Raw genomic sequence first — 12,070 nt, 5'->3', positions numbered from 1 at the left:
ATTTCAGTGTAGATTTTTTTACTTAACCTGAAAAACCTGGTTATTAGTATTTTCTTATTATTGGATTTTAAACAGTTATTCAGCTGTACGACTTTGCATAAAATGAAGGTCTATAATAAAGTGAACAAACTTACAAAAAACCCATCATGAACTATTACTCTATTTTTCTATCCTTTAGTTAGATTTATTTAACCTTTTGTCAGCGTGGGAACCCTGACTGTTATTTTTAGTTCAGTTAGACCTTTTTTTATTTTTTATTTTAGTCATCTAAAGTCTAGAAATAGGGGCTGGATATGCTTTGATAGGAGAAATTATAGACTGCTTACAGTCTGTGGACACCATTCTGCTCATGAAGGTCCACCACCAGTGGTGTTCATATGTGCACTGTTTTCACAGTGAGTGGTAAGTACAGTCAACTCTCTATTGGTGCTAATGAAGGGGACCGATGGCGGGGGCAGAGAGCACAGCGTCCTCACTGCTGTCCCCCAGTAGCGGAGTTGGAAGGGGAGGTGTAGTGTGGAGACTGTGTCCTGGAATTCAGCCCCAGCCAGGGGGCCCCTCCTTCAGTTCTGATTTCCCAGTGACCGATTTTCTTCGGTCTTGCCAATCAGCGATCCTGTGACAAAACAGTCCTGGTTCTGCCAATCAATCTAGAATCATTTTCTTGCCCTTTTAATCTATAAATGGCAAGGCTCCTCTGGAAAATACACCACTTCATGTTTTCCCTCTGGAATTTCCAGATATTTTAGGATTGAATCTGACATGCACACAGAAATCCAGCATGAACAAGAGCGGAGTCAGACAACAGCCTCGAGGCCAGGAGTAGATCAGACCGGTTGGTGTGGTTCACTAATGGGGCAAAAAGTTTCCAGGGGTGGGGAAGGCAGGGAGCTCCTTTACGATTTCAAACCATAGTTTGGCCAAAGGAGCCTGTGAAAAGTAGGGCCAGGGCTGCTCTGGAATAGTACGTTTGTTTCTTCTTTCCTTCATGCCAACAACTTCATTAAATGTTTGCTATGTCCTAGGCAATATTCTGGGCGCTGGGGACACATGGCTGAGCAAAGACTAAGCCCCTGCCCTCAAGAAGATTACATTCTAGTAGGGGAAGCAAACCATAAACAAACCATAAATAAGTGAAGGACTGAGTCATGCCAACATTTGGGGTCTGAGAGTTCCAGGCAGAACTTAAGAGTAGCCCAAAGTTTTGGACTGGGGTGTGTGTCTTTCCCAGCCTGAACTCACATACAGTATTAGAATTAACGACTGATGGGCCAGCTAGGGCACCCATTCATGTCTCTGTTTCCATCACCCCATTTAATCATTTAAGTAATATGCCGTCTGACATTGTAGATGTATTAGTTTCATCTGACACACACCATTGCATATTTGATTTTTAATATTTCACTTATATCCTAGGGTTGATATTGCATATACATATATATGTAATATATTTGTGTATCTCGATACAAATCTGTAATTTATTGAGTGCTTACTATATGCCAGTCACTGTGCTAAGCACGTGGGTTATTTCATTTAGTCCTGACAGAGCCATGTGAGATAAGCAATGGATAGAAACTGGTCCTCACAAGGTTAAGAAATCTTCCTATGTCTCCCAATGAGTACTTTGGGGTTAAACCAGGATTCATACCAATATTGGTCTGATTCTAAAGTCTTGAATTTTTAACCACTTTGCTGTACTTTATAAGAACTCTTTAAGCCATTTTATGAGTTTTTGATGTGCATGTATATCCATACGGTGTAAATTGCAATTTAAAAGGACACAAAAAATAAATTTCTTCTGTATCCGGAGATATTTTATTTTTAATATTGTAACTAAATATTAATTGAGGGTTTTTGGGGGGTTTTTTTTACTATTATTGACTAGGAAAAAATGCAGTAACTTGCAGACATGTAAAGTAATGGATCTAATAGAAAAATTTTAAAGTTTCTAGTTGTCTTTAAATTATTTCAACAAGTTTGTATCGTCTATCCACTTTGTGTTCTGTCACGAGGCTGGGGACACAAAGGAAGTACGGACGTGATGATGGCTTTCAGGTATTCTGAAGTTCACGTGGGGCAATAGGAGCCGCACCTGAGGGTGATTTAATTCTGTATAGTAAGTAGTCAGGTACAGAATCGATGGAATGAGTCTGGTGAGAATACGCGTAATCGGAGTGCAGGAAGGAAAAGAGCAAAATCAGTGTGTCCGTGGTGACAGCGAGATGGGATTGGACCAAGGCTGAAGGAATTTAAAGGAGAGAGATCCAACGTAATAAGACTTTTGTTATTTTATTTGAAATGGAGGCCCCCAAATACAAAGCCAGATGTCATTTCTGATGGGCCGTGCTGTGGCTTCCCTTTATTAGAACGGGTAATAAAGAGTTGACTGTATTTTTTTACATAATCATTGAAAAGCCGAAAGTGAGTTTTCTTGGTATGTTTTTATGACTTATTCTCGAAAGAGTGTTGCTAAATCACAAGCTGCTACAGATACTCAATTCTATATGTAATTTTTTTAAACTTTTTTTTCTATTCGTGGAATAGTTTGTGACTGACGTAGAACCACCAGAAAATTGGGGGCCAGAGGCCTCTTCAAACACAAGGCGCACACTTGACATTGCATATAATTGTTCGTTGAAATTCTTACGTGTATTTTACCGCCTGCTTTGCCTTCCCGATTCAGGTGAAGTATTTGATTACTTAGTGGCCCACGGAAGAATGAAAGAAAAAGAGGCCCGTGCAAAATTTAGGCAGGTACGGAAAGTAGTTTTCACCTTTGTCTTGCGGCTGTTTTTAGTAACGTTCAATGGACAGTGTCACAAACTGGACTTCGGGGGGGGGGTGGTATTTTAATGAGAAAAATTCTTGCTTCCTTTTACTTTTTGTGAATGGAAAACTGAAAAAGAAACCTGTTCTTCCTGAAATTAAAAGAGTTGCCAATGGTTATTTTTAGATGGTCATAAATAGCGAGATGCTTATAGGTGAGAGTCAATCACTCTTTGATAGTCTTGGAAATATAGGCTAGGCTGAGATAGAAAAGAAATAATCCTTTATCCAATAATTGTTATCACACATTGTTAGCCCTGTGTATGCAGTATATATGAGTACTGTTTAGAGAGGTTATTTTCTTTTATAATTAAAGATATCTTGGTATTAGAACTCATATTTTTTAGACTATGGTCAATTTTATTTAGCCAGGCAAGGAACCTTGCAATGTGGCAGAAGAATATGGTAAGATATTTATATTTCCCGTTCAACTTGAATATGACTTGTTACAGAAATGCCAAAATAAGAAATTTAAGTCGATCTAGGATTTTATTTTTTATTTTTAGGAATAAAGGGATTAAATTAGCATACTATATAAATTACTGTAGAAATGACAAGTTAATGTAAATTGTTTTTAAAACTTACTGAAGTCAAGTTTCGGAGGACAACTCACTATATCCCAAACTTTGGGATTGTTAATACTGGGAACTGAAAATAGTTCATTGAAAAATAGCTCAGTGCCTCTTCTGTAAGCACGAACACTGATTCTACAATGAGAGGGGCCCTGTCATCAATAAGTTTGGGAAACACTGACCACCGATACCAGAGTTTCCTCCAAGAGAGCTTGCATGTATGTTAACATAGAATTACGTTTCCAACCCTACATATGGATGTCCCGAGATGGGAGGGCCTGGCCGTAGAACAGTGCGGTGAAACCTGGCCTTGTGGACGGGGTTCTGGCAATGGGTCTGAAGCCGGAATTTCTTTCCCATCAGAAACTGTACCTGGCGAGATAAGTGTGGTGATATTATAAACCACCGTGTTTGACTGCCAGAGGTCAGAGGTCAAAGAGTTTGGGGAGAATCAGTGCCTAATCCGAGCATTCCTCTCTGACTGTCCTCCCATCCTGAAGACTCTCAGGCCCAGGGGAGTTTTATTTCAGAAGTGCCCGTAGAGCTGCGCTCGTGGAGATTGTTCTGTCTAATGGGCGGTGATGTTTGGTAGCCAGATCGTTTTCTGTAGCGTGGCTTCTTCGCTGTCTCGGGACAAAGGGCCCAGCCACCGGCGCGGCTCGGTGGCTGGGCATCGACCCACGCGCCAGGGAGCGTTTCTAATGGAATCGATTTTCTATTTTTTACGATTTCCTCCCTTCTTTGTACTTCTGCTTCTGTAATTGTGCCTCGTACTGTGGTTACCCACACTCACGTTTTCTCCTAATCGGACTGCCAGGGCAGGGTCCATGCGGTGGCAATTTTCGCATTTCCCTAGCACATTTCCTTGCACATAGCAGGTACTCAATAAACTGGCTGATGACTCGAAATAAGTTTAATTGCATGGCACATTGCTCATTGTGTGTTGATTTTGTTTTGAATTCATGTCTTCTCTGTCTTTGAACCATTTTAATATACATCAGGATAATTTTGGAAGACTGAAACTTTCACTTCTGTTACTTAGAAGTTTGATGTTGTTTTTAACGCACATTCCTGTCAGCATGGTCTCACCTCACATCACTGTTAGACTTTTAGAAATCTCATTGCTGTCTCCATTTGTAAACGCCCAGCCAGTATCCGGCATGCAGACTGTGTTTACATTTAAGTGAATCCACAAAATTGAATGTTCCGCTGAGCATTAAATTGGTTGTCCTCCTAGACATCAGATAATTATATGTACAATTGTGTAGCTCTTAGCCCTGGCCGGTGTGGTTTGGTTGGTTGAGTGTCGTCCCATGTACTGACCGAAAGGTTGCCAGTTCAGTTCCTGGTCAGAGCACATACCCAGGTAATGGGTTCGAGCCTGCGTGTAGGAGGCAGCCCGTTGATGTTTCTCTACCACATTGATGTTTCTCTCTAAAAAAAAATCAATAAAAACATGCTTTTTAAAAAAATAGCTCTTACTTGATTGCTAGCAGAATCTTTTCAATTCTGCATTTTAATGTAGTAAATAAACTGTGAAAGAACTGCTATCATCTATTTCTCATTTGTATCTCTGGCTCTTGATCTTTTGGGTTCCTCTCTGTTTAAAACTTGCCCCCAGAGAGCCCTGTGTAATTGTTGAAAATTTCGACTGCATACAAAATCTACTTACAGTGTCAAGTACATTGCCCACCTGCATTAGTGACAGGTTTAAGATTAAATTTCACTTTTTTGTCTTTTGATAGTTGGGTTTGTTTTTAAGGCACATTTTCCACATTTCTTTATGTATGAACACACAAAGGATGTTGCTAAATACCCCACAGGGTGAGTTCTTAGTCGGTTGGCTTCACTAAAGAAACATGTGCTGAACAGATTTGATATAATTCCTAAAATAGAGTTTTGCTTTTTGAACTTGAACCAGCTATCGTGGAATACTGATTCACGTTTGCCAAAGCTCTTATTCCAACACTGGAACAAATAAACCGTTTGACCCAAACTATAAATTGTACACATTTGATCATGTAAACAGAGAAATATAACAACCCATAAAAAATCTTCACAACTGACAAAGAAATATTTTAACAAGAGAATCCTACTTGTCCACATTTCTTATATTTAAGGGGGAGTTTCATTACTTTAACTTTGATATGTATAGTTTTCTGAACTAAAAGAACAGTGAAATTATTAAATATTACTTTGAAATTCAAGTTAATAATTGATCTAAGCTGGAGGTGATAATTGGGGGAAGTTGTGATTTTTTTTTTTTTAACCAAAAAATAATTTTTAATCTTTTACCCAAATATTTATTTCAGATTGTATCCGCTGTCCAGTATTGTCATCAGAAGTGCATTGTTCACCGTGATCTTAAGGTAAGCCCTGATTTTATAACATAAAATTTTAAACTATTAACGGATAATTTATAATATTAGAGCTATCTCTGGTTACCTAATTGTGCCAGGCACTATACAAGGAAATTAGTTTTTATTTAATCTTCACAGCACTTTTACAAAAAGCAGTATTTTCACTGGGAAAATGAAGAAAATACATAAGTAGTTATCTAGCAGGAAAGGCTAGAGGATTTGATTTGCCATTACTAAGCTTGTTTTAATAGATGAATGTGGGACTTTGTCCCAAACTAAAAATGCTTAAGGTTCAATTCAGTGAGAAGCAAGGTCCGGGCACAAATCCACGTTGGTCTGATATAAGACCCAGGTCTCATTCTTTACATCAAAGCTCAAAGGAAAAACTTAAAACATTTTTATGAGCATCGAATGCATGTGATTAGTATAAAGTCGCATACTTTGGTATAAGAAATATGTGATAGTCATAGTCAAGAAATGTTTGTGGCAGTGAACATCGGAGCACAGATATCTCTGTGAGGTACCAATTTCATCTCCACGGGGTATATATCCCGAAGCGGGACTGCTGGATCACGTGGTAGTTCTAGTTTTAGTTTTTCGGGGGCCTCCGTACAGTTTTCCGTAATGTCTGCTCCAATTTACACTTCCTTCAGTAGTGTGCAAGGACCCCCTTTTCCCTACACCCTCCCCAACACTTGTGTTTTCGATGACAGCCGCCAGACAGGTGGGATGGTACCTCATTTCGATTTGCATTTCTCCGATGATGAGTGATGTCAAGCACCTTTTGGCCATTTGTGTGGTCTTTGGAAAAATGTCTGTTGAGGTGCTTTGGGCATTTTTAAATTGTTTGTTTTTCTGCAATTGAGCTCTGTGATTTCCTTATATACAGGGTGGGGCGAAAGTAAGTTTACAGCTGTGAGTACCCAAAACACAGAGTTAATTGTTGTATTATTATTGATTAATTATTGCATTGTTTTCCATGCAAACAACTGCAAACCTACTTTGCCCCATCCTGTATTTTGCATATTAACCCTTTATCCGGCCTATGGTTTACAGATATCTCCCAATCCATAGGTTGCCACTTAATGTTAGGCGTTACTCCTTTTGGAACCTGATAAAACACACCTACAAAGTAACCTATAACTTTGTTAGTCTGTCAGTTGTGAGAGTTTGAAACAAAATATGTTCAGAAGCAAATGCTTTATTGAATTGCTTGCATTTACAGAAAACACATTGAAAACTTTTTCTCTGAGTGATTCTGATTTAGGATTTTGGAAAGCAGCATCTCAAAGCAAGGGGAGGGGGGAAATCACTGCTTCCTACCGTAACGTGCCTCCAGAAGGGAATCTAGATTTTAACAGTACGAGGAAGCTTAGAACAGACGAGATCTAATGGCGCCTGCATTGTACTGTGTTGTTTTCCTGAAAGAAGAGAACTTTGGTAGGAAGCATCCTCTAAGGGGACACAGGAGGGCACCCGACAGTCGTGACAGAAGCCCGGATAGGCAGTCACTGTGGGTGTCGGCCTTGCACTGACCAGCGGTCCTCTGCTAAAACCGGGCGCTGGCGGGTGACTTGGGCTAAGCCCCGAAGGGGTTAGTGTCACGCTGACGGATGTCCTTTGGACTAGGCCAGGCTAAGACGCGGTTCCGTGGGTTTTAAGTGGCCTTTCTGGAACCGCTGCAGAGATGCTTGAAGTCGAGAGCTTCCCCTGGGCAGCGTTAGGGCCAGCTCTCCCCGGATGCGGCCCTGGCGGCTGTGCGGGCGCGGGCGCGGGCGCCCCGCTGGGCCCCTGCCCCAGTTCCTACCCTGACAAAGCGGGGGGCAGGCGGTGAGGACGGGGGGGCTGACGGGCGCATGGGCTGCCCCCTGCCACGCGGGCTCTTCACATTGTCTTCTTGTTATTTCCCTCTTAGGCTGAAAACCTTCTCCTTGATGCTGACATGAATATTAAAATTGCTGACTTTGGTTTTAGTAACGAATTTACAGTCGGGAGCAAACTGGACACATTTTGCGGAAGCCCGCCCTACGCTGCTCCCGAGCTCTTCCAGGGAAAGAAGTACGACGGGCCCGAGGTGGACGTGTGGAGTCTCGGCGTCATTCTGTACACGCTGGTCAGCGGCTCCCTGCCCTTCGACGGCCAGAACCTGAAGGTACTGGCGGCGGGCGCCCGCGCCCCCTCCCGCGCGCCCCTTGAGACAAGCGCCCTCTCCCGCCCTCTTCTGCAGGAGCTGCGGGAGCGCGTGCTGCGGGGCAAGTACCGCATCCCCTTCTACATGTCCACCGACTGCGAGAATCTGCTCAAGAAGCTCTTAGTGCTGAACCCCACCAAGAGAGGCAGCTTGGAAGTAAGTCGGCCTGGGCGCCCCAGGCTTAAGGGGAACTGGGAAAACACTCCAGGAACCTTCGAAGAGCATTTTAAAATAATTTTTTTTTCCTGTGTGTGCTTTTTTTTTTTTTCTTTAAGGAAAATTACCAAACCATCTCATTAGTCTTCTAGAAAGTAACACGGTTCTTCTGCTAGTCAAAAGTCATCATCACAGTAGGTTTCTCTAAAGACTGTGATTTCTCCTCTGTCCTGAAAGGACAGATTACATTAAAACTATAAAAACTGGGATGAAACGGACTTCTGGTTGGAGGAGGAAAACCTAGCCTCTGGCAGATGGTGCCGGACCCAGCGCAGAAACCGTAGGTTTAGGAGGTACAGGTATTTCAAAGATAAAAGAAGGGAGTGAAAATTCTAATCCAGTAAATACTTCACGGCCGTGTCCGAAGTGAGTGTCTGATATTTGAAAACTTAATAGAAATCTCTCAACGTCAATACAGAAAACTTACAAATATTTAAGTAGAACGTTGGGAACGGATATTCCATTTCTCAACACCCTGTTGTGTTACCTACCTGCGTTCCACAGACGAGCGTATTTATAATAATAGGTGCTGTTGTACATGTGGTAAGAATATCATAGGGGTGTATGTAATCAGAGTGTCTAACCTTGGTTCCCTCTGGTACTGCAGTTAGAAAAACTTGTTTCTGAAATGTTTTGCCCATCTCCTCTCGAGGAGTGACATTTTAGCCTGGACTGAGACGATTTCAGGGATTCTTCATATATTGTTCACTGGGACTTTCTTGTTGTCATTTATTTGGCTGAATAGATAGGGTATAAAAATCAGAGCCAATAAACTGTACTTTTTTAGAGGTTAAAGACTGGAAAATGGAAAGAGAGAGGGGATAGCACAAAAATTTTTCAGTTTCTTTCTAATAAAAAATCTAGACACATCAACATTCAGAGAAACAGGATATAAACAGTGTACAATACAAAAAATACAAATACTTTTAAAGTCATGTGTGATACGGTCCCATCAGTACAGTCAGGAAGAGCTGACAGCATCGTAGACACAACCTGAAAAAATTACAGAACCGTGTAGAGCTGGAAACAACCACAGGCCATGCACGCAGACGACAAAATTAATTTCACTAATTTTATTTTCACGTAGGTAGTCATTTGTAAGGCTTTAAGAAATACTTTAATAAAATTTGCAGTCCTATCTGAGAAGCAACAGGAAGGTGTTAAATAAGAAGCTTAGTAAGTACAACCTCAGAAGCAGATGATGTACTTTACAAGCGTTGAAACCATTTAAAAAAAATTATTTCCATCTGGCCGTCCTAAAGTCCATCATTTTTTTAAAAATATATTTTTATTGATTTCAGAGAGAGGAAGGGAGAGGGAGAGAGAGAGAGAAACATCAATGGGGAGAGAGTCATTGATCGGCTGCAGCCCACAACCCGGGCATGTGCCCTGACCAGGAATAGAACCCTGATCGCCTGGATCCTAGGTCAATGCTCAACCGCTGAGCCGCACCAGCCAGGCCATCTTTTTTTTTTTTATGTGCACCTAAGTGTATAGTGTGCATTTCCATTGTTAAGTTGTTTAATTCCTCTTGGAGACTCCCACCACTGTCATCATCTGTGGGCTGAGTCCTAAATCTCCACCCCTACCCAGGTTTCTCCTGAGCTTTGGAGGTGTTTAAAGAACATGTCAGCTTGGATATCCCACAGCTCCTCAAACTCACCTTGTCTGAAACCGAGCTCTCTCTTCCCATCCTGTCTGCCTCTCTCCCTGAGCTTGTTGCTCAGTAAATGGCATCACTACTCAGTTGTCTAAACCAGAAACCTGGGCATCACCTTCATTGTCTCTCTTCTCCCCCCATATCCAACCATGAGGTTTTGTTCATGTTTACCAGCCATATGTTGAAAATGTCTTTTTTCCATCGTCCCTGCCCACCTCTCATTCAGACTGGCCTCTTCTCTCTCCTACACTCTAGCTCTTAGTTGATTCTGTGCCTCTGGCCTTGAACCCCCCCAACCTGCGCTCCACACAATGGCCAGGGAGACTTTTCAAATTCAGACTCTCCCGAAACCTTCATGATGTGGTCCCTGTTCACTAAACTAGAGCTGAAGTAAGTGGTTGAATGTTCTGGGTGGCCAAACATAATGTAGAATTTATTTCCTAGCAAATAATGAAAGATCGGTGGATGAATGTTGGTCACGAAGAGGAAGAGCTGAAGCCATATACGGAGCCTGAGCCGGATTTCAACGACACCAAAAGGATAGGTAAGTGTCTAAACACTGTGGGGGTGCTGTCCCTAGGCTATAATACAGCCCTTTAGTTTACCAAAGTAGCACTTAACAGCATAAAGAGGAAGCAGTTTTTATTTGAAAAATACCTGCATGATTATCTCTTCTTTCCCCGAATGTACACTAAGCGTTGCAGATTTCACGTTCCCTAGTTTGTTCTCATGCATATTCTAATCTAATTCAGTTGTTGGCAGCAGTGATACAAACATTAAAATAATGCAGTAAACCTCATTCTTTCCTAACTTCCAACAGGCAGAATGACTGATTTAAGTATCAGCACTGAGCAGACTGATAAATATCAGCAAAGCATAGCGTGTGTTTCAACCGAAAATGTCCAGGCCCGGAGTTAATATAATAGGGCCTCTCCTTGTCTGTTTTCTGCATCTCAGCAGGGTCTCCTCCCATGCCCAGCCCCTTTCTGCTGCCAAACCGTCCTCTTTTCTCCCTCTCCCTTCCCATAGCCGTTAGAAACTCAAAATGGAATCATCTCAACTGTACTATCTGGCTTCAGGGCAGAGGGAGGAACATTCTGGGTGTTAGGAATCCAATCAGAACAAGTGTGGAATTCAAGCCTTCAAGGAGGAACCAACCTGTCTTCAGATCAGAAAGCAGAAATTGTCACGAGATGAGAGAAACCACTCCCTGAGAGGCTGAGGGTGTGTTGAGAGAAAGAGAGAGAGAGAGAAGGGATTCGTGTGTCACACGCAGACAGACATTGTGTCTCTGGGTGGACAAAGGAATTCAGCTCTGGAATGTGCTAGGCAATGAGAAATGGAATGGGTCCCATCATATATAACCCATGGTATAGATAATCTCTGCGTGAAAAATCGTGAACATACAGTATCTGAATGTTAATAACCCAGAAGTCTCTATCATTGATATTCCATTTTAACATTTTAGAACTTTGTTTTCATATCTAATGTTGGCAAGCTTGGCCAATTCTTGTTCATCTGTTTACTAAAATAAAACTATTTGCATAAAATTTGCATTTTTTTCAAATTTCCAGATGTCATGGTCACCATGGGTTTCGCAAGAGATGAGATAAATGATGCCTTAATAAATCAGAAATACGATGAAGTTATGGCCACTTACATTCTTCTAGGTAGAAAACCACCTGAAGTAAGTTTTGCACCTTTTTTAGATCAATATACATCATTTCTTGGGCTAGTGATGGCCAAGTATAATATAAAACATCAGCAAATATATTCTGTGTGGTATCAGAAATAGCTTAAAGACCGTAACATTCTTATGTATTAGAATTAAAAACTCAAGAGGCTACGTTATGAACTGATTTTATTTCTGAGTACCAAGAGATTCTATCATGGAAAAGCAGGCCTAATGCCTTAGCCATAAGAGGTACCATTCACGGTCTAGTCTTTGAGAATGGCACCCCCCAGAGTTGTGCATCCAAATGCAACACCCCTACCAAAAGTAATATGGTTATCCTGGGTGTGCAGAAAAGACAATGGCCGAAACAGGAGCAAGCAACAGCATTTACAGCAAAGTGTATGTCTTCAGTGACTTGTATAGGTGGGGACCCAGAAAAAAGTTGGTGACGTTGTACCTGAGAGAGTGTTAAGTGGCTTTGATGCAGTCAGCTGGGATTTCTCCAGGCCAGGCCAGGTCTATCATGAGCTGGATTTAGGAAATAACTCTATGCAAATGGCTATTGAACCA

The 12,070-nt window shown here is 41.6% G+C and overlaps 1 protein-coding gene across 1 annotated transcript in view; it reads left to right on the top strand.

Annotated features, from left to right (window-relative positions):
• The window catches only part of MARK1 (microtubule affinity regulating kinase 1), a 47,858-nt gene that overhangs the window by 23,458 nt on the left and 12,330 nt on the right, over positions 1 to 12,070 (top strand). The window contains exons 6-11 of the mRNA XM_087828933.1: positions 2,684 to 2,754; positions 5,711 to 5,767; positions 7,674 to 7,910; positions 7,986 to 8,105; positions 10,270 to 10,369; positions 11,400 to 11,512. Of these exons, the coding sequence (XP_087685059.1) occupies positions 2,684 to 2,754; positions 5,711 to 5,767; positions 7,674 to 7,910; positions 7,986 to 8,105; positions 10,270 to 10,369; positions 11,400 to 11,512 (698 nt within the window). The remainder of the gene's footprint in view (positions 1 to 2,683; positions 2,755 to 5,710; positions 5,768 to 7,673; positions 7,911 to 7,985; positions 8,106 to 10,269; positions 10,370 to 11,399; positions 11,513 to 12,070) is intronic.

This window comes from Miniopterus natalensis, chromosome 21 (genome assembly GCF_054644295.1).
Source record: "Miniopterus natalensis isolate mMinNat1 chromosome 21, mMinNat1.hap1, whole genome shotgun sequence".
Classification (NCBI taxonomy): domain Eukaryota; kingdom Metazoa; phylum Chordata; class Mammalia; order Chiroptera; family Miniopteridae; genus Miniopterus; species Miniopterus natalensis.
The sequence above is the reverse complement of the archived record's forward strand: the minus strand, read 5'-3'. Positions and strand labels throughout refer to the sequence as shown.